Genomic DNA, 23,485 nt, shown 5'->3' with positions numbered 1-23,485 from the left:
CACACTACACCGTGAAGGACTGAAATCCTGCAGCGCCCGCAAGGTCCCCCTGCTCAAAAAAGCACATATACAGGGCCGTCTGAAGTTTGCCAATGAACATCCGAATGATTCAGAGGAGAACTGGGTGAAAGTGTTGTGGTCAGATGAGACCAAAATCGAGCTCTTTGGCATCAACTCAACTCGCCGTGTTTGGAGGATGAGGAATGCTGCCTATGACCCCAAGAACACCATCCCCACTGTCAAACATGGAGGTGGAAACATTATGCTTTGGGGGTGTTTTTCTGCTAAGGGGACAGGACAACTTCACTGCATCAAAGGGATGATGGACGGGCCATGTACCGTCAAGCCAGGGCATTGAAAATCGGTCGTGGATGGGTATTCCAGCATGACAATGACCCAAAACACACGGCCAAGGCAACAAAGGAGTGGCTCAAGAAGAAGCACATTAAGGTCCTGGAGTGGCCTAGCCAGTCTCCAGACCTTAATCCCATAGAAAATCTGTGGAGGGAGCTGAAGGTTCGAGTTGCCAAATGTCAGCCTCAAAACCTTAATGACTTGGAGAAGATCTGCAAAGAGGAGTGGGACAAAATCAATGTATATTAAATAAAGGCAACATATGCTCCTGAGATGTGTGCAAACCTGGTGGCCAACTACAAGAAAAGTCTGACCTCTGTGATTGCCAACAAGGGTTTTGCCACCAAGTACTAAGTCATGTTTTGCAGAGGGGTCAAATACTTATTTCCCTCATTAAAATGCAAATACATTTATAACATTTTTGACATGCGTTTTTCTGGATTTTTTTGTTGTTATTCTGTCTCTCACTGTTCAAATAAACCTACCATTAAAAGTATAGACTGATCATGTCTTTGTCAGTGGACAAATGTACAAAATCAGCAGGGGATCAAATACTTTTTTCCCTCACTGTAGCTTATGCCTGCCCATACCATAACCCCACCGCCACCATGGGGCACTGTTCAGAACGTTGACATCAGCAAATCACTCTCCCACACATTTTACATTTACATTTTAGCAGACGCTCTTATCCAGAGCGACTTACAGTTAGTGAGTGCATACATTATTATTTTAATTTTTTTCATACTGGCCCCCCGTGGGAATCGAACCCACAACCCTGGCGTTGCAAAGCCATGCTCTACCAACTGAGCTACATCCCTGCCGGCCATTCCCTCCCCTACCCTGGGCCAATTGTGCACCGCCCCATGGGTCTCCCGGTCGCGGCCGGATACGACAGAGCCTACACTACGACATCATACACTGTCTGCCATCTGCCTGGTACAGTTGAAACCGGGATTCATCCATGAAGAGCACACTTCTCCATCGTGCCAGTGGCTATCGAAGGTGAGCATTTGCTCACTGAAGTCAGTTACAATGTCAAACTGCCATAAGTCAAGACCCTGGTGAGGACGATGAGCATTCAGATGAGCTTCCCTGAGATATAATTTCTGCACAAACTGAAATATATAAATATCTCATTTACATAAGTATTCACACCCCTGAGTCGATACATGCCAGAATCACATTTGGCAGCGATTACAGCTGTGAGTCTTTCTGGGTAAATCTCTAAGAGCTTTACACACCTGGATTGTACAATATTTACACATTACTTTTTTAAATTCTTCAAGCTCTCTCAAGTTGGTTGTTGGTCTTTGCGAGACAGCCATTTCCAAGTCTTGCCATAGATTTTCAAGCCGATTTAAGTCAAGACTGTAACCAGGCCACTCAGGAACATTCAATGTCTTCTTGGTAAGCAACTCCAGTGTATATTTGGCCTTATGTTTAAGATTATTGTCCTGCTGAAAGGTGAATTTGTCTCCCAGTGTCTGTTGGAAAGCAGACTGACCAGGTTTTCCGCTACGATTTTGCCTGTGCTTAGCTCTATTCCGTTTATTATTCTATCCCCTCCAAAAAACTCCCTAGTCCTTGCCAATGACAAGCATACCCATAACATGATGCAGCCAGCACCATGCTTGAAAATATGGAGAGTGGTACTCAGTGATGTGTTGTGTTGGATTTACCCCAAACATAACGCTTTGTATTGTAGTGTCTAAAAGACACCCCTTTGCTGGTCCATGCTTGTGATGATAAGGAATCCGCCGACACTGTACTCTGTTTATAAAGGTTTATTATAACAAAGAATATTCAGCATCGGAATTTACAGACACCTGCAGATGTCTGGAGACAGCAACAGCCAAATCAATAATTCGCTATTCTCCCCTCCTATTGTTCAAGACATGGTTTTATACAATTTATGACGTAATATGGTGTGATTCTAAAAACCAATCCCTGGTCTTTTTCACCTCTCTCCCCATATCATCTTTCCATAAGTAATGATTTCCAGATGTTTCCAGCACTGTAGAGTACAGTTCATCCGTTGCACCATTTTGCCACATCAGCAAAATCTTAGAGCCAAGTTTCCTACTTTTTGCAACGGTCAGCATTTCTAGACTCTTAAGATACTACAGTATTCAGGACATTTTTTGCAGGTGTACCTTATTGCAAACAGGATGCATGTTTTGGAATATTTGTATTCTGTACAGGCTTCCTTCTGTTAAACTCTATAACTGTTTTAAAGTCACCATTGGCCTCATGGTGAAATCCCTGAGCGGTGTCCTTCCTCTCCGGCAACTGAGTTAGGAAGGATGCCTGTATCTTTGTAGTGACTGGGTGTATTGATACACCATCCAAAGTGTAATTAATAACTTCACCATGCTCAAAGGGATATTCAATGTCTGCTTTAAAAATCTACCAATAGGTGCCCTTCTTTGTGGTCTTTGTGGTTGATTGTGTGTTTGAAATTCACTGCTCGACTGAGGGACCTTACAGATAATTGTATGTGTGGGGTACAGAGATGAGGTAAAACTCATGGTAAACACTATTATTGCACACTATTATTGAGTCCATGCAACTTATTATGTGCCTTGTTAAGCAAATGTTTACTCTTGAACTTATTTAGGCTTGCCATAACAAAGGGGTTGAATTCTTAATGACTCAAGACATTGCAGCTTTTAATTTTTAATGAATTTGTAAAAAATTCTAAAAACATAATTCCACTTTGACATTATGGGGTATTGTGTGTAGGCCAGTGACACAAAATCTCAATTGAACCCATTTTAAATTCAGACTCTAACACAACAAAATATGGAAAAAGTAAAGGGGTGTGAATACTTTCTGAAGGCACTGTATACGTTATATTCTTCAAGAATCAATGGGTATATATCATTAATTAAGTCCAAAAATGGATGTAGCATCTACGGATTGCCCCTTTAACAGGCAGTGACCTTCATAAAGCACAACCATTTCACAATTTCAACGTGATCCATTAACCTGCCCCCCAAAAATGTATTCTGTCCACTGTTACGCGAATGTCCCGCAAAATCTTTCCCTTTTTAAATGTTGTCACCCTAATTCCACCGGTGGAAACATTGCTACTGCAACATGTTAACACCATCTATTCACATGTGAGGAAAATAACCTTATTTTAACCCCACATGTGAATCTGCAATTCAACATGTGAAAGTGAGATTTTCACAGTTGGAGTTTTCTTACATGTGAAACTACAATTTTGATTTTCACTTTCACGTGAAAAACAATCATGTGAAAAATAATCACATGTAAAAATCGAATTTGCAGTTTCATATGTGAAAAAACAATCACATGTGGAAGTGTTTCCACATATGAAACTGCAAATGTGATTTTCACATGTGAAAATGCAATTCCACATGTAAAAGGGAGATTTTCACATTTGATAGCTTTTAACACGTGAAACCGCAAATTTCACATGTGAAACTGCAATTCACATGTGTTTTTTTTGTAAGGGTGTATGTAGTGAGAGCCATTACAGTAGATCCATTAGAGATGAGACGGTATGAATAAGTAAACACAGCAGCACCAGCAGGCTCACCAGACAGTCCCCCTGAGACTGGTCCACCCAGAGCACGTCTCCCCACAGTGCCACCCTGCCTCACTCCCTTCACACCAGGGAGAGACCTACATGGCTAATATCTCTCTAAAGCTCTCAGAGGGCAGAGTGTATGGTGTCCTTACAGCATACAGTATACCTGTTTATTACTAGCAAAAGTCATATGGAACGTTGAATTAAGTATGTCTAAGAATGCGTTGAGAGAGGTACGGCCAGGCAGCTTGTATCAGAAACTCAGCCGCTCCAGTGGTTCTGCTCTTTGAGTATGCTGCGCTGCCATGCCCCTGAGCCAGTGTGTGTGTGTGTGATTGATTGACTGATTGACTGTGTTCAACACTAGGGAACTAGCTGGGGCGTATTCTATAGGAAAATGGAAGTGTTATTTCTTGAACCTCAATGAACATAAATTATTAGAAGAGGAGACAATAGAATAGAGCATGTGGTGTCCCCACTGGGCACACCACGTCATTTCAACGTGGAAATGTGGGTAATATTTGGTTGAGACATTGATCAATGAGATTTCAACCTTTATTTTCCCACTCGAAAAGACAGCCAGAGGTTTGTTGAATTCCCCATGTGTTATCACTATGCTTCAACCATCTAAAAGCACAACCAAATTCCAATGGAAAAACAATGTCAGATTTTTGGTTTAGTTGTCATCTAAATGTGTTATCACTGCGCTTTCAACCATTTAAAAGCACAACAAAGTTCAAATGGGAATACAATGTCAGATATTTTGTATATATACAACAACTTAATGTATTATCACTGTGCTTCATCTAATAGCAGAACCAAATGACCTGGATTGTAGTTGAGAGTACATTAAAAGTACATAGGCCTAGTGCAAGTGATCAATGCTGTTTGAGATTCTGCGCAGATTATTATAGTAATTATAAAGAGCTCAACAGACCTGCGACCTTTGCATGCTGTCTTGAACATGCACGCGTTCTATGATGACATAAGAAGTATTTTATAGTTACAGTAGGCTAACCTCAAAATGTGGCCATCGATGTGTTTTTTTGTTGTTGTTGTTTTTTTTAGGGGGTAGATCAGCTTAATATTGCAGATAGATTGTAACTTCCATCAATGTAATTGTCTGCATCACTTCCAATCCCCCATCGATGTGTTACTCATGTCCGAAAACCACATATCTGACTCATGAACATTTCAAAGAAATTAACAATTCACGTGTCCGAACATAATGTGTGTTCTTTTCACGTGATTTTTTAATGTGTTGTTTTGTAAGAGCAATAATGCAACTGTCAGGAACATTATGATTGTCACGCCCTGGCTCTGGGGACTCTTGTATGTTGAGCCAGGGTGTTAGTTTCTTTGTGTAGTGTCTATGTTTCGTTTCCTATGTTCTGTTCTAGGTTATGTGTCTCTATGTTGGCCGGGGTGGTTCTCAATCAGAGGCAACGAGAATCAGCTGTTGCTTGTTGTCTCTGATTGGGAACCATACTTAGGCAGCCTTTTGTGCACTTGTGATTTGTGGGATCTTGTTCCGTGTAGGTTTGTGTATGACCGAGGACTTCACGTTTCGTTTTGTTGTTTTGTTATTTTGTATCGTGTTGCTAAGTACACTATTAAAGAGATGTACGCATATCACGCTGCGCCTTGGTCCACTCATTATGACGATCGTGACAATGATGTACCTTCTCTACTGTCTTTCTAACCTATTCTCTCTCTCCCTCTATCCCCCTTTCTCTTTCTTTCAACTGTCTCTCTCCCGTCTCTTTCTCCGTCCTCTCTCTCCCTCTCACGCCCACTCCCCGTCATGCTGCTGTGTTAGGCCTATTGTTATGACAGTGATGTTGGTGATTGCTCAGCTTGTGATATCTTCAGTAACGACCCTGTCAGCAGACTCTGATCTGAGATCAGATGGACCAGGACTGCTGTCAGAGAAAGCAGATGGGAGGGATCCAGGAAGTCAGATCTGAGAACAGCTGTGTGTCAGCATGATGTGAGCAGGAAGGTGGGCTTTGCTTTAACAGTCCCGTTTGACAAACTACCCACTCTGCCACTGCAGAATGCCAGCCTCCTGTGTGTGAAAGGCGGTGCCACTTGTCAAAAACACACAGGGCTCCACGCTGTGCAGGATCCCCCACAATTAATCTGTTCCTGGAGCGCACAAAACTGCCAAAATGTCACTCCACTCTCTCCACAGCTCAGGGCTTTCATTACATCATATTTTCCACATCGGGGGCTTGACTCCCGGTTTAAGAGGTCACAGCATTTGCCTGAGAAAAAAAACAAATAAAAAACAAAGCCTAATTCCAAGTAGGATGTTTTTGTTTATGCATATCCTCCTCTCTTCCAGGTAATGTGATTTAAGATGGCTTTAGATACGAGCATTTACCATGGCTGGTGGTGAGGCAGAGTAGAGGTCGTGGGAGAGGCAGGAGCCAACAGTCAGTCAGTACACGGCAGTAGGGATTATGGATTTATAATCCTGTGGTTATGATTGCAACTCATTTCATGTGACCTTGGTCTTGTGACCTCTGCTACAATTTGGTCACACTGACAGACAGACGCTGGCTGCAGCCGCTGGTTTGATGACACATCTCTGTTTCAGTTTACTGGTTTTGTGGTTGATGAGATTCTACACTGAGTCCTCCACCCTTTCTGCCCTCTTTGTCATCATGTTCACAGACTTCAACACAGAGATTGTGGAGATAAACTCATGAACAAGGGATAATTAGCACCGAGGTCAATAGGGGGGTTGAAAAAGTGGACTTAGTGTTTCTTACAATAGTTAATTCCTACCCCTGCTGTTGTACTCTAATCAGAAATTCCATAAGGAATTGAATAGAAAAAATATGCATAGAACATCTTGTAGATGGCTGTTTGTTTTTTACTGTAGGCCTGTGTTCATGCTATACAGTGCCATCTGTGTAGGCTTGCAAAATTCCAGGAATTTCCCCAAATTCCCAGGTTTTTCAGAAATCCTGGTTGGAGGTTTCCGGAATTTCTGCTTATTCTCACCTGATTTCACGAATCTTTCAACCGGAATTTTGCAACCCTACATCTGTGTTTGTGTGTCCATCCCACATCCTGACTTGGGTTGAGTAATCTGCTTAGGTTGCCTGGCCTACTCGTGTGTGTGCACTGACTGCACTGTGGTGACTGTCCTATAGCCTCACCCACATATGTGTATGTGACCACTTTGAGTCCCTTTTGAGTCTGTTAGCATCCTCCCTGGTGTTTCCTTAATAGACTCTCAATCTGAGTATGTCCTCTGTACAGGTGGGTCCTCTGTTTACAGACCCCTCAACACAAAATGCTTTTCCACCCCCATAGTGCTAATGCCACCTCTGGAAGCCTGCCATTTAGACAACAACAACAAAACACATAACCATAAGTGTCAAAAAATGGGCACTCTTGTCACTCTAGTCCTGTTCTATCCCCAGCAGACATTACAAGCTTTGTGGTTGTGTTTTTAGATGTTTTTAGTGTTGAGAGGCATCCTGGTATGTGTTTGGATTGAGATCACAGTGGGAAAGCTAATTGCATTGTATTGCTTTTGTTTCCTTTCATCTCTCCCCGTAATTATTGTAGTTCCTTGAAACCAAATTAGTTTTATTTTCATACTGCATTTGACTCTGTTACAGGCCATTTAGAAATAGTACATGTTCTCATCAAAGTATTAGCTATGGAAGGCAAAGATACTCACATCAACAGACAAGCACACTTTGCATAACACAATTTTAGGTCACCATCAGCTGGAAACACTGCAATGTCTATTCTTACAAAATCAATAAAGATACAGAATATCTGAATAGCTAAATGCAGAGCAGGAAATGAGAAAGTGGTCAGGGGGGAAAAGATCAAAATTGGGCTGCCTGTGTAAATGCAGCCAAGGTCTTCCCCACTCCTGAGCCATTTACAGCAGACCACACTGCATGTGCCTCCCTCCGAGCGAGACCAACTGTCACTCATCAGGAGCTGCCAATCAGTGGGATCACTATCTGGGCGCATTCCGCTGCCAAGTAAATTGCATCAACAAATGGCAAATTCCTGCCAGTTCACGCTGGGTTCAAAAAAGTGTTCCAGTTGTCCCCAAAAAATGACACTGCTGACTGAAGTGGAGTCACCACCTGCGTCAGTGAAAAAGGCTTGGCTTCCCCAGTTATTTTACCCATGCACCACTACTGTTTGTAAATCAGGTCATAAATGAGGTGAAATGCCGACTGGAGTGCCACTTTAAAACATGGTTTTCTTTGTTTGGGCTAATAGCTATGGCTTCTACCTGAGCACATGGCACGTGGTAATTGTCTGCAATTCACACCTCCCGTGTAGATGGCGATTATTAGCATAACACTCCCCCAAACATTCCTTTGTTCATTGAGCAATTTGAAGCCTTTTTCACTGACGCAGGTGGTGACTCCACTTCAGTCAGCAGCGTCATTTTTTGGGGACAACTGGAACACTTTTTTGAACACAGCGTGAACTGGCAGGAATTTGCCATTTGTTGATGCAATTTACTTGGCAGCGGAATGCGCCCAGATAGTGATCCCACTGATTGGCAGCTCCTGATGAGTGACAGTTGGTCTCGCTCGGAGGGAGGCACATGCAGTGTGGTCTGCTGTAAATGGCTCAGGAGTGGGGAAGACCTTGGCTGCATCTACACAGGCAGCCCAATTTTGATCTTTTCCCCCCTAATTGCTCTCTGGACCAATCAGATCAGCTCTGAAAAAGATCTGAAATGAGAAGATCTGATGTGATTGGTCAAAAGACCAATGAGCAGAAAAAAATATCAGAATTGGGCTGCCTGTGTAAGCACAGACCTTTTGGTATTTTTGAGATGGCTGAGGAATGGGTAAGATGGTATTATGGTTTGGTTGTCTGTAGATTGCTCAGGAGTGGGGAATATGGTTTGGTAATCTGTTAATGGTTCAGGAGCTGGGAATATAATAATATATGCCATTTTGGCAGACACTTTTATCCAAAGTGACTTACAGTTATGCGTGCATTCACCCAGCTCAGAGCCTGTCTCATTCACCCATCTCAGAGTCTGTCTCATTCACCCATCTCAGAGCCTGTCTCATTCCCCAAGCTCAGAACCTGTCTCATTACCCCAGCTCAGAGCCTGTCTCATTACCCCAGCTCAGAGCCTGTCTCATTACCCCAGCTCAGAGCCTGTCTCATTACCCCAGCTCAGAGCCTGTCTCATTACCCCAGCTCAGAGCCTGTCTCATTACCCCAGCTCAGAGCCTGTCTCATTACCCCAGCTCAGAGCCTGTCTCATTACCCCAGCTCAGAGCCTGTCTCATTACCCCAGCTCAGAGCCTGTCTCATTCCCCCAGCTCAGAGCCTGTTTCATTCCCCCAGCTCAGAGCCTGTCTCATTCCCCCAGCTCAGAGCCTGTCTCATTCCCCCAGCTCAGAGACATGAAGATCTTCTCCTCTTCTTCCCCATTTTGACTACTCTAGGTTTAACTATATGGAACCATGTGGCTTGGGAGCAGTCTTGCCCACTCGAAATGAGAACTTTGAATTGATCAAAAACTATACAGGAGTTTTCGAGTAGGAAGTGCAGAGCTATGGCGAAATGAGACACTGAGAGATGCAAGATGTGAAATTGAATGAAAATTTTGCAACATACTGGTGGTTATTTGAATTTATACAACCAGGTTCATGAGAGTGATGAGTTTCCTCTAGGCTCTGTGTTGGTCTACTGTACTTCAAACCACCCACTCACCACTGGTCAGGTTGCTTACAAGTCGAAAAGTCTCTCAAACAGCCAAACAAAATAACACATCAACAACAAAGTCAACATTATTGGCATGCTAATCATGTTCTATCCCCTGCAGATATTGAAAGCTTTGTAGTTGTGTTTTTAGAGGTTTTTAGCGTTGAGAGGCATCCTGCTTTGTGTTTCAATGGAGAAGGCAGTAGGGAAAGCTAATTGCCTTGTGTTGTAGTGTGTTTACCAAACAACACAACCCTCCCTCCTGAGGTTGGTCCCCTGTAGAGCAGGATGCATGGGCTCTCTCTCTCTCTCTCTCTCTCTCTCTCTCTCTCTCTCTCTCTCTCTCTCTCTCTCTCTCTCTCTCTCTCTCTCTCTCTCTCTCTCTCTCTCTCTCTCTCTCTCTCTCTCTCTCTCTCTCTCTCTCTCTCTGTGTAAAGGCTTTACCCTGTAGTCGATTAGCTCAGTAAACGTAACATAAGGTACAGTATTCCCCCAGCCGTGTTGTAGTCACTCTACTGAAGCCTGTGGGGTTAATGTTATATAGTGATGCAGCTAACCTACGATATCATCTCAATGCTAGTAATTGGCTTATTCTGACTTTGTTTTGATAGGGTACTGTTGTGGGCTTGGGGGGTTGTTTCGAATGCTCTTCTAAATGTCTCTACAGAATACATGAAATAGTTAGAAATTACCTAACGTTCACCAAGGCATATTCCTACCAGCAAGGTGTATACTTTTCTTGTTTGTGCATACTGTATGTGTCTGTAGGTGTTTGTTGACCTATGTGTGCCACTGTGGATGTAGACAGGAGGCAGTGGACAGCGGGGTGTGTTGTGACAGCTCTGCAGACTGAGAGCCCATGCATTTCCCAGTGACAGACGGAGGGCAATTAGGCAGCACAGCTCCGTTTATCAGGCATGCTGTCACTGTGGGAGGCCAGGCCGGGCACTGGGGTCGGCCCTGGGCCTGAGCTCCAGAGTACTGCCACTCTGCCAGCCTGACCCACTCTGCCAACCCCAGCAGGGAGAGCCCGAGCCGGGCCATGAGGTGGAGGAGACCTAGGTCACACCCAGACCCTGGAGGACAGGCAAATTAGCTTGGTCAGGATATGAAAAGGGGAGGGGGACAAACCTACACAAATGCACACACACACACACACACACAGCATATGTTTTACTATCCTTGTGGGGACCTAACATTTATTTTAATTTAAAACCCTAAACCTCTAACTGTAATTCTAACCCTAATTGTAATCCTAACCCTAAATCTAAATTAGCCTTTGTCCTCATGGGGACCTGGGAATTTTCCTTGTTTTACTATCCTATCCAGTACCCACAAGGATAATAATACAAGCCCACCACACACACAAAGATGCACACTCCCCCATCACATCTCTCTCTCTGCAGCCTGCCCAGTCACACTCTAGTCCCCTCTCCCATCTGTCCATGTTAGAATGGCCCCTCTTCTCTGAACCACAATCCCCTCTCACACGCCATGGAGGGAGAGCTGCTCTGGCATGTGTTGTAATCAAGATGGCTCCTGTATAATTGAGCCGTGGAGATGGTGTGTATGTTGTGTTTGTGTGTGTGTATTTGTTTGTGTGCGTGTGTTTGTGAGTGTACGTGCACAAATGTGTGTGCGACACAGCAAGTCAGAATGACCAGTGCCATGTGTCTCAATGCCAGTGAGCTAATGTGCTGTGACAAGAGTCTCTTGATGTACAGAAATGTGGGTTTCTGATGCTGGTTGGCGCCAACAGAGTCACAGTTAGTGTCAGTGTGTAGATAGACAGCCTGGGTTCCAGTCTGTTTCTGCCAACCTCTGTTGTTTTCATGCCACATGACGACAACAACAAAGTAAATGGCTAGAGTAGAAACAGAAAATATATGATTGGTTAAAGCAGAAACAGCCGGTACTTGTAGTGCTGGAGCGAGTTATGCCATACTGTGCCATGCCTTTTTATACCTGACTGTGGTTGTGTTGTTCTTTACAGACATTAGCATGAGTGGAGAGCTGAAGTCCAGCCGTTCCAAGACCGGCAGCAAGAGACCCAGCAGCAATCCATACGGGTGAGTCTCATATCACTTTATACCCTTTCACATCACTTTAGACTGCCGACCTGCGTGTCACACACACACTCTTCTCTCTGTTGTGTGTGTGCCCTACAGCAGCACCCCTTGTTGCTGTTGCAAATATCCCAGCTGGTGATGGGTTGTGGGTAAAGAAATAAGGTTGCTGCTGGGTGTGTTTGCCCCTGTTGAGAAATGGGGATAAACCAGAGAAACACACACACGCACACAACACACACACACGCATATTTGCCAATGTAATCAATGCTGTAATATCTATTATCCTATATAATCATTCATACCATGGCATTGTTGAATTCTCGTTTCTGATGGGCTTGAAGGGCATTCTAGAGCGTGCATTATTTCCCTATAAAGCACGGTATACTTCCACAGTAGAATTCAATGGCTTTAGTTCATTCTTACATGTTCTATGTTTGAGCTACTTTTGAAAGCAAAAGTCGCATTGAAAACATTTTTGGCATTGTTGAATTTGATTGTCATAATAGCAAGCTAGGACTGATGGTTTTGTTGTGGCAGAATTTGGGGTGAGCTGTTGTAACTTCTCAAGTGACATGTTCTGTGTTGAACTGTGATGTCATGGCTTGCATAGACTCCTGTTATATCGGCACCCTAACACAAGGCCATTGTGTTCTGTGTTCTGTTGCTCTTAGAAAATAACTGTTGTGTAAACCATATGATTGTATTATGACCTCCTACTATATAAGGGACATGTAACCATTTATTTTTTTAGTTCTTCCCTGTGAAATCAGAGATAGATCTCCCCTGCAGCTGATTGATTAAATATATTTTTATTATACAATTAAATAGTCTCTGCCTTAATCTTTGGATCGAATTTTCTGTTTGGTTACTAAGGCAACTACTGTAGCTATCTAGTAAACTTGCTACCTACTTCAGTGGATGTTGAACACATTTCTACCTGCAATTTTTTTTGCATCAAATGTGTTAAATTATAGCCATAGTATAAAAGGGATCATCAACTCGGGGCTCTATGCATTCTCTGGAAAATAATGCAACTCCGTGGAAGATCATTTCCACTCTGCTTGCACGTCGTGGAACACACCTTCCACGTCGCTCATTGTTTTCCATAGAATGCATAGCCACTCGTTGATTATCCCTTACATACTGTATTTTGTATCAGGGCTGTCTTAGTCAACGTTTTAATCAATCTGTTGATAAAGTGCATGCATGTGATTGGATCTGATTACGGTTCATGGCTAGCCATAGGATAGGCAGCCCTGCAGCTACAACAGAGTTATGGTAACTGTGCTGAGATAGCTGGAGGAATATATGTTATATCAGGACAGCAATACTATACAGTCGTGGTCAAATATATTGGCACCCTTTACAATGGAGTGCAATGGAGCAGAATGTTTTCTATTTTTAAAACTGTGTGGTATGTGACCCTGGAGGTTACTATGGTGATGCCAGTATTCCCTGTCTATCCCTGGGAAGCCCAGGGGAATCCCACTTGTCCCTGTTGGGATTAGGGAGCTCCAGGGATCACCCCAAGGATGGAAATCACCCTGGTGTATCGTATGTGGTTATAGTGCGAATGTTCCCCCCCCACCCTGCCCTTCAGGTGCCTTTAATCTACATCGCACCTTCCTCTCTGCTCTCTACTCCACCCTTTCTGTGTCTGACCAGCCCTGTCCCCTAACCCCTAACCCTAGATTCAAGTCCACATCCCAGTTCAACCCTAGCCTCAACCCTAGCCCTAGCCCTAACCCTAGCTTCATGTCTACATCCTGGTTAAACCCTCAACCACAACTCTAACCGTAACCCTAGCTTCATGTCCTACTCCCGGTACAACCTTAACCTTAACCCTCAACCAAAACCCTAACCCTAGCTTCATGTCCACATCCTGGTACAACCCTAACCATAGCCTCAACACAACCCTAACCCTCAACCCGCTGTCCCCTCATACCAATGGAGCCCATTTTCTTTCCAAGCCCACCTCCACATTGTTCATCTCTACATTATTTCCAAACAAGGTCCACCCTCCCCCTCCCACAATACCCCAGTACCCTCCTCCCTGCACCTGTCACCCTCACCTCTTTCCAACAGAGTGGTCTCTCTGTCTCTCTCTCCCTCTCTCTCTCTCTCTCTCTCTGTCTCTCATCTGTCTCACTGAAGACAGTGCTCCTGGATGACCCTGACAGTGGATGGGTTTTGTCATCGTTTGTTTCCTCCAGGGCTGCAGGCGGTGACAGGGGCTGTGTGGCTTGGCGTGGCCCAGCTGTGGGATGAGGGATGGGGGCACAGTTTCACTGTTTCACTCTGTTTGGGGGAGAGATACAGCTGACATTGCCCTCCGTTCGCTCCAGTGCACTGCTACAAAAGCTCACTGTACTGTTATTCCTGTACACAGAGACTCAGGTGCTATCAAAGGCCAACAGTCTCTCTCTCTACACACATACGCTTGTACACACACACACACACACACACACACACACACACACACACACACACACACACACACACACACACACGCACGCACATATCACATATGCACACACATTCTCATGGCAAACAGAGCTGGAAGTTTGAGGCAGCGCAGGGAGCATGTGTGCATAAGCAGTAAATTATTGTATGAGCAAACAGCTCTTCTCTCTAATTTCACTTTTTTGGAACAGCAGATGTTTTAGTAAGTGAGTTAATAAAGGTTGAGGAATGTGGGGAGTCTAATAGGACATCTCTGTAGTTCAGAGCCTTGAATCACCAGGATGAAACAACTGCCCAGGGGAGTGAAGACTAACTACACTCCAAATGCATCCTTATGTTTTGCACAGAGCCACAAATGTTGCTTATGACCTATCCCTACTGGAAATTCACTAAATTAACACATGTTCAATGGCATGTAAAATGACTTGATAACCTGTTTCCAATACAAAAATGCTCCAAACTATAGATTTTCAGGTGTTTGTGAAGGCGAAGACTTGTGGAATGAATTTACATTACAATCAAATTTGTTATTGTGTAATTATTTTATATGCTATACGTTTTTAACATGTACATTTCCGGTAAGAATTCCCTGCCTTTTCATCTAAGCCCATAGGGAGTCACTGCAACTTTAAACCCTCAACACTCATCAGCTCTGTTCTGTGGCCATGTGAGCGTTCACTGTAAATATGAAGGTCCAGCTTGTACCCTAGTATTACACTGGCCATTACTGTCCGCTCCATTTTCCCTCAGTGGAGAGAATGAGAGGAGGGAGGAGAGGAGGGTCTGACTGAACACAGGGCAGTGTGTGCTAGGCATCTGGTCCTGTGTATTTTCAGTCTGCTCTCCCTCTATGCGTTCCATTCCTCTAATGTGGCATCATCTGTTTTCATTACTGGGGGGGCTGGAGATTGGATGGGGGGGTAATAATAGATCAGACCCATCTGTCACAGGCTCAGAAAGAGGAAGGGGGTTCAGGGGGGTGGGCGCAAGGGGGCATAGGGGCATGAACTATCTGCAGCTGCTGGGGCCGATGGCACGCCCCATACTAAACTGCCCTATTAGACTGGCTGGTTAGGGCCAGAGCTCTCTGGGAGGGCAGGGAGGGGGGCACAGGGTAGGAGGATGCCATGGGGGCATAACGAGTGTGTTATTTGGGGATGAGGGTGGTCACTCTTGGCAAAAAAAGGGCAGTAGAGGGGGCAGAGGAGGGTAGGGAGGTGGTGGGTATAATATAATATCTAGTGTGGTATTTGGAAGGTGAGGGTGGTCACTCCCGGGATGAGAGAGAATAAAACCTTTAAACCTTTAGTGTAATGAGGTGCCACATAGCGCCGGGTCCTGTTACTGTTCAGCCCAGGCCGGGCATCCAGGTTACAGTCTGATTAATAGAGTGGTGACAGGCTCTTATAGAGCCACCCAGGTGTGGAGGCTCCATCTCCCTGTAGGGGCTCTGGCTACATGGGCAACTCAGCCAAGGACACACATACTGGGCTACGGCTCATGACCTCAGCCCCCTTCCCTGGTGGTCCACAAGCCAGAGGTGTAAGGTAAGTCTCTGGGATTTGTTGGCTCACGTCTTGTCTCCCTGTGCTTGTCTAGATAAAATGTGGTCCTGACTGCTGACAGGGTCAGGTCAATAGGTAAATGAGGATGTTCCACATCCTTAGGCTGAGGGTAAAGGTCAGTGCTGTCTACAGTAACAGTCCCAGTCAGTGTTGTGGGCTCCAGAGGTGGTGTGGAGATAAGGTCAGGGTCTAGATAGAGATAAGGTCAGGTTCTAGATAGAGATAAGGTCAGGGTCTAGTTAGAGATATGTTCAGGTTCTAGATAGAGATAAGGTCAGGGTCTAGCTAGAGATAAGGTCAGGGTCTAGATAGAGATAAGGTCTAGATAGAGATAAGGTCAGGGTCTAGTTAGAGATAAGGTCAGGGTCTAGATAGAGATGTCTAGATAGAGATAAGGTCAGGGTCTAGATAGAGATAAGGTCAGGGTCTAGTTAGAGATAAGGTCAGGGTCTAGATAGAGATAAGGTCAGGTTCTAGATAGAGATAAGGTCAGGTTCTAGATAGAGATAAGGTCAGGTTCTAGGTAGAGATAGAGGAAGGAGGTTTCCATTTGGTAATAACACTGGTCACTGGGCCAGAGAGGAGAGGCAGAGAGAGGGAAGTAGAGGGATGGATTGGGTGAACGGATGGTGGGGTGGTAGCATATTGGTGGAAGGGATGAAGGAGTGGATATGGGGTGAAGGGGTGGATGGATGGAGATGGGTCTGCCCTGGCCTGATGACTTCTGTGGAGATAAGGTCAGAATCCAGTGGGGGTGACACAGGGTAGGAGGTTGGCTGACCATGGTCACTTGGCTGGGGAGAATGGAACTGGCCTATGCTATGTGTGTGTGTTTCCTTGTGCGTGTGTGGTTGTGTGTTTGGGGGGCCAGGGGGGTATCCATTGGTATTCTCTGTGGACTGTGTGTGTGTACATTACCAAGCCAGATGAGTTATCTGTGGTCGCCTGAGGCTTATCACTCCACAGGAGCTGGCCCTGAGCTAATGGAGTCATTCCTACCCCTACTGCTCCTCAGTCTGCCTGATCCACACACACACACCGGAAGACGGAGAGGGAGAGGGAGAGGGAGAGGGAGAGGGGGGAGAGGTAGAGAGAGGGGAGAGGGGAGGTAGAGAGTACGAGAAGGGGGCGAAAGGGAGATGTAAATTAGAGATTCTACTAGAGAGAGAGAGAGAGAGAGAGAGAGAGAGAGAGAGAGAGAGAGAGAGAGAGAGAGAGAGAGAGAGAGAGAGAGAGAGAGAGAGAGAGAGAGAGAGAGAGAGAGAGAGAGAGAGAGAGAGAGAGAGGAGCAATGTAGGAAAAGGGGAGAGTGATAGAGAATGAGAAAAATATAGAACAGAAGGGAGGGAGAGAGGGAGGGATGAGGAAAAAGGGGGGAGGTAAAGAAAGCAAGTAAGGGAGAGAGAGAGAGAGAGAGAGCTGTGTGCCGTTTGCCCCCTGGCGTGAACAATCCATCTCAAATTGATCTCCCAGCTCGCCCCAGCAGGGCATTCCGAATCAATCTCAAATTGATCTCTGTGCCAGAGGTCTGGAAAACGAGCATCGGAGCTTATCAGAAATATAGTGGTGCTGGGAGGATCTGACAGGGAAACTTATCACACTGCACAACTGGAAATGGACTCTGAAGCCCCAGGGCGGCAAGGGGACCCAACCAGCTCCCTGCTACACACACACACACACACACACACACACACACACACACACACACATACACACACACTGCATGTACACACACTTAAGTCAACGCGAGCGCACACACACATGATACACGTTGCCAAATGTTTCTCCATACAAACAGATGTATATCTTGCCCCCAAATACAAACAAACCCAAAAACACACACCCCAGGCGAAACAGACACAGACTCTCTCTCACACACACTCCCTTTCCAACTACACAAACAATCAGACACATACACAACCCTGTCATCTGTACACAACCAAAGACTACGTCCTGAAAAGTTAGCAGGAGTGCTACATATGATGAGTCAGACAGGTGTGATTTGAGACCTGCGGGTCTTAGTGACTTCTAACACAGTTAATGTGTCCTTAGTGTTGCTCTGAGAGAGGCCCGGTGTGGATGATCAATACAGCTATGCATTTAAACAGAGAATCAGCTCCCAGGGAAAACCTGCTTCTCTCTCTCTCTCTCTCTCTCTCTCTCTCTCTCTCTCTCTCTCTCTCTCTCTCAGCGTAAAACACATAAATAAACACTGACTTTCAGAACATCCCCCAAGACTGAGGAAACATGGCCAGGTGCTTCTATTGTAGTCTAACATGGAATATCAAGGGAAGGCATTGCACATAAAAGCCTGAACATAAATACATTCATACATCTCTCTCATTCATCTGAATGTCAAGGATTTAAAAAAAGGAGAGAAAAGAAACAGTCTAACCTTCCTGGGTTATAGCAGCTTCAGGAAACGACTTCAGCTCCTGTTTCAACACTGTGGCGGTCCGCTATGCAACACCGCTACAGCACCAGAGGAGGCTGGTGAGAGGAGCTATAGTGTGTTTTGTCTTTGTTGTCAGATGTGCTTAGGTCACCAGTGTGTAGCTGACAGGCTTTTTAAGAGTGCATGACCATAAACGATAACACACTGAAAATAATGTCCAGTTCAATCCAGTGACGGACGGACAGAGGGAGAAAGTGATGTAGGAATTGAGTAAAAGGGCAATAGAGGGAGGGAGAGAGTGAGACAGAGGGTGTTTGAGTGTGTCAGCGTTTGAGCGGCCTGTCTTGTAAAAGCGCCCAGTCAGCACTGTGGGGTAATGGGGGTGAATGTGTGTGTGTGTGTTGTTGTGTGGTGCCAGTGACCCCATCAGAGATGCATGTGCCCAGGACTACCGTACTGACACCAGGGAAAAAATCTAACCCTATAGGCAGGCACACACACACACACACACACTCACACGCACTCACACACACACACACACACACTCAAACCTTGCTGAACTAAAACTCTTAGAGGGAATTCTTAGAGACAGAGGAGAGGTTTGACAGGTGCAACACAACCACTGTCTCTCCTCTCTGCTGTCACGAGTTGCTAAGCCAGAACCCAGAAGCAGACCAGGACAAGGTAAGTTGAAACGAAGGTGAGTGTTTATTACAAATTCAAGAGTGATGCTGAATAATCCGGGGAACAGAGCGGGCGGCGTTGATTAGTTGTTGGGGGTGCAGTGGTTGATCCCATCCTGGGTCGGCAGCCGCCGACCACCAGGCAGAGGTTGGATGAAGGTTCCGGACGGGTAACTGCAGATGGAACAAAACGGGGGTAAGTAAGCAACAAACCAACACGGTGCAAAAACAACAAAACTAACGCTAGGCTCAAAGACTGATACTCTGGTAAACCTACTGTTCATGGCTAACGATCCGGCAGGGACTGGATGTTAGGCCAGAGCCTAAGAAGGGTGATGATCAGGACCAGGTGTGCAGATTGCTGATGGGATGCAGGTGCGGAAATCAAGAGAGCTCCCCGGAGCGTTCCCCGAACCCTCGGGAAACTGGAGATCACAAACAGAAAAACTAGTCACCAGACAGGACCCGACTCAGACTGCCGGGATCGTTACAGTACCCCCTCCGACGAACGCCACCGGGCGGACTCCCGGAGCGCCAGGATGGAGGCGGTAGAAGTCACTGATGAGGTCAGCATCTAGGACCTGTCGCCGCGGAATCCAACTCCTCTCTTCGGGACCATACCCCTCCCAGTCCACGAGATACTGGAAACCCCGGCCCCGCCGTCTGGAATCCATGATGCGACGCACCGTGTAGGCAGGACCACCTCCGATCATCCGAGGAGGAGGAGGAGGAGGCGGAGGAGGCAACAGAGGACTGAGGAAGACAGGCTTGAGGCAGGAGACATGAAAGGTGGGATGGACTCTGAGCGTCCTCGGTAGTTTGAGTCGAACTGCCACTGGATTGATCACCTTCTCCACCACAAACGGACCAATGAACTTCGGTAACAACTTCCTAGACTCAGTCCGTAACGGAAGATCCCCGTGTGGCCAACCAAACCCTATCTCCGATGGTATAGGTGGGAGCGGGGATCCGGCGACGATTCGCCTGGAGCTGATACCGGTCCGAAACTCTAAGGAGTGCCTTTCTGGCCCGATGCCAGGTCCGGTGGCAACGACGAATATGGGCCTGAACAGAAGGCACTGAGAGCTCCTTCTCCTGAGAAGGGAACAGGGGAGGTTGGTAGCCATACAGGCACTGGAAGGGAGACATCCCAGTGGCAGATGTAGGGAGAGTATTGTGGGCATACTCAACCCAAGGCAACTGAGAGACCCAGGAGGTGGGGTTGGAAGAGACCAGACAGCGTAGATCTTCTGGTTGGCTCTCTCCGCCTGACCATTGGATTGGGGGTGAAAACCAGATGTGAGACTGACTGTAGCTCCAATGGCCAAACAGAAGGACTTCCAGACAGCAGAGGTAAACTGAGGGCCACGGTCGGAAACGATATCACTGGGCAAACCGTGGACCCTGAAAACCTCCCTAACCAGGATCTCGGACGTCTCCGAGGCAGAGGGAAGCTTGGCAATTGGCACAAAGTGGGCGAACTTGCTGAATCTGTCCACGATAGTCAGAACGACCGTGTTCCCCTCAGAAGCGGGCAACCCAGTGACGAAGTCCAGGGCCAGATGCGACCATGGTCGCCGGGGAATAGGAAGGGGGTGAAGTAGTCCAGAGCTGGGCCGATTGGTACTCTTATTCTGCGCACACACTGGACAGGCAGCAACAAAACCCCGAGTATCCTCGGCCATGGCAGGCCACCAAAAACGTCTGCGAAGAAACGCCATTGTCCGAGCCACGCCAGGGTGACAAGCCATCTTGCTGGCGTGGGACCATTTGAGGACAGCAGGACGAACCGACTCAGGCACAAACAACCGACCGGGTGGACCGTTACCGGGACCGGGCTGAGTCCGAAGGGCCGCCAGCACCTCCTCCTCAATCTTCCACATAACTGCTCCCACGACGCAGTTCCGGGGGAGAATTGTCTCGGTCTTGGACCCACTCTCCTCCGTCTTGGAGAACATCCGGGACAAGGCGTCCGCCTTGCCATTCTTAGATCCAGGTCGGAACGTCAGGGAAAAACTTGAATCGTCCGAAAAACAACGCCCACCTGGCCTGACAGGAGTTGAGACGTTTAGCCGATTGCACGTAAGCAAGATTCTTGTGGTCAGTCCAGACAATAAACGGTTGCTCCGCCCCTCCAACCAGTGGCGCCACTCCTCCAAGGCAAGTTTCACCGCGAGAAGCTCCCGGTTACCCACATCGTAATTCCTCTCCGCAGGCGAAAGGCGACGAGAGTAGTAGGCGCAGGGATGGAGTTTACTGTCCGTGGAGCATCGCTGCGACAGGATGGCGCCAACTCCCACATCAGACGCGTCCACTTCAACGACGAACTGACGGGCCGTGTCCGGTTGAGAGAGAATCGGTGCGTTGGTGAATCGCCTCTTCAAATCCAGAAACGCTCGATCCGCCTCCGGATTCCACTTGAAGGTCCTGATACTGGAAGTCAAGGCAGTTAACGGAGCGGCCACACGGCTGTAATCCCGGATGAATCTGCGGTAGAAATTCGAAAACCCCAAAAATCTCTGGAGCTGCAATCTCGTACCGGGCTGGGCCCATTCCAGAACCGCTCTAACCTTCTCCTGGTCCATCCTAATCTCTCCCCTGGAGATGATGTACCCGAGAAAGGATGTCGTGTGGGCGTGAAACTCGCACTTCTCGGCCTTCACGAACAGGCGATTCTCCAACAATCGCTGCAGAACCTGCCGGACATGCTGGACGTGGTCGGAAGGTTCCTTCGAGAAGATCAGAATGTCATCCAGGTAAACAAACACAAAGAGACCGATCATATCTCTCAGGACGTCGTTCACCATACTCTGGAATACCGCTGGAGCATTGGTCAGTCCAAACGGCATCACCTGATACTCGAAGTGACCCATCGGTGTATTGAAACCCGTCAACCACTCGTCCCCCTCTCTGATCCGGACCATGTGATACGCATTGCGTAGGGTCTAGCTTGGTGAACACCGTAGCACCCTGTAAGGAGTCGAAGGCAGAACTCATCAAGGGCAGGGGATACTTGTTCTTGACCGTGATGTCATTCAACCCCCCGATAATCAATACACGGTCGAAGAGAGCCATCCTTCTTACCCACAAAGAAGAATCCTGCCCCCAGGGGGTGATGACGAGGGACGAACGAGACCAGCAGCTAGGGACTCCTTGATGTAGGTCTCCAAAGCCTCACGTTCAGGTCGGGAGATACTGTATAACCTTCCCTTGGGGTAGACAGCTCCAGGGAACAGGTTGATGGCACAATCATATGGTCGGTGGGGGAGGGAGTGACAGAGCCTTCTGCTTACTGAAAACTTCCCCAAATCGTGATATGTCTCGGGAACCAGGGACAAATCTGGGGGTTTAGCCTCAATCACCTGACTGGGAACCGAATGGGGGCAGGCAGTCTTGAGACAGTTAGCATGACAATCAAGGCTCCAACTCGTTACCTTGCCCGTCACCCAATCGAACGTGGGATTGTGTTCCTTCAGCCAGGGGTATCCAAGGACCAGAGGAACATGGGAAGACGGCAGAATGAAGAATGAAATCATCTCAGAATGATTCCCCGACAACCGCATCTTAACCGGTTCAGTCCTCATCGTGATACGTGCCAGACTACTGCCGTTCAGAGTGGTCGCTTCAATGGCTTCCGGCAATTGCTCCTTGGAAAGCCCCAGCTGTTCCACCAACTCGGCATCAAGAAAGCTTCCATCGGCACCTGAATCGATAAAAGCGTTAATCGCTAAGCTCTGATTCCTGTTCACAAGGGTAGCCGGGAAACGGGGTCTGACAGAGGTACTGAGAGGTTGAAACTGGCTCGCTAAAAAGTCCTCCCAACTTTAGCGAGCCGGGCAGTTTGACGACCGCCGGGAACAAGTGGAGATGTAATGTCCCGAGCTACCACAGTAGAGGCAGCAGTTGGTCTTACGTCTATGTTGACGCTCCTCCTTGGTTAACCCGTGCCGCCCCCACTTGCATGGGTTCAGAATCGGGAGAGGGACCTCTCCACTAATCCTTTGTGGTGGAGAATGATCGACGTGTTCTGGTCCACCACCCGACCCGACTGGGAACTGAGAAGCTGATCGATTGGACGGACCCCATTGCTTCTCCCTCCTTCGCTCTCGGACTCGATTATCCACCCGAATAGACAAGGCTACCAAGCTGTCCAGGTCACTAGGCTCCGGATATGAGATCAACTCATCCTTGAGCTGCTCCGACAGACCCTGGTAAAAGGCCGCTTGCAGAGACTCCTCGTTCCACCCACTCTCCACAGCCAACGTCTTGAACTCGATCACGAAGTCGGCCACGCTGCGAGTTCCTTGGTGAAGCGAAAACAGGCGCCTAGCTGCGTCCCTCCCTCGGACGGAATGGTCGAAGAGCTTCCTCATCTCGGCCGTGAACCCCTGGTATGAAGCCATGCAGGGGTCTTGTCGTTCCCAAACGGCTGAAGCCCACTCCAGCGCTCGACCACGCAGCAACGCAATCACAAAGGCTATCCTAGCCTTGTCTGTGGCATAAGAGTAGGGCTGTAGATCGAACACTAATCCACACTGCATAAGGAAGGAACGGCATCTTCCCAGCTCCCCCTCATATCTATCCGGCGTCGGAACCTTGGGCTCACGGAAGGACACAGCTCCAGAAGCGGCAGGCGAGATGGGTGAAACCGGTAGTGGATCCTCCACCGGAAACTTGCGTTG

The 23,485-nt window shown here is 47.1% G+C and overlaps 1 protein-coding gene across 1 annotated transcript in view; it reads left to right on the top strand.

Annotated features, from left to right (window-relative positions):
* The window catches only part of LOC121548418 (RNA-binding Raly-like protein), a 68,225-nt gene that overhangs the window by 13,190 nt on the left and 31,550 nt on the right, over positions 1-23,485 (top strand). The window contains exon 2 of the mRNA XM_041859848.2: positions 11,622-11,697. Coding sequence (XP_041715782.2) covers positions 11,622-11,697 — 76 coding nt within the window. The remainder of the gene's footprint in view (positions 1-11,621; positions 11,698-23,485) is intronic.

This window comes from Coregonus clupeaformis, unplaced genomic scaffold (genome assembly GCF_020615455.1).
Source record: "Coregonus clupeaformis isolate EN_2021a unplaced genomic scaffold, ASM2061545v1 scaf0385, whole genome shotgun sequence".
NCBI lineage: Eukaryota > Metazoa > Chordata > Actinopteri > Salmoniformes > Salmonidae > Coregonus > Coregonus clupeaformis.
The sequence above is the reverse complement of the archived record's forward strand: the minus strand, read 5'-3'. Positions and strand labels throughout refer to the sequence as shown.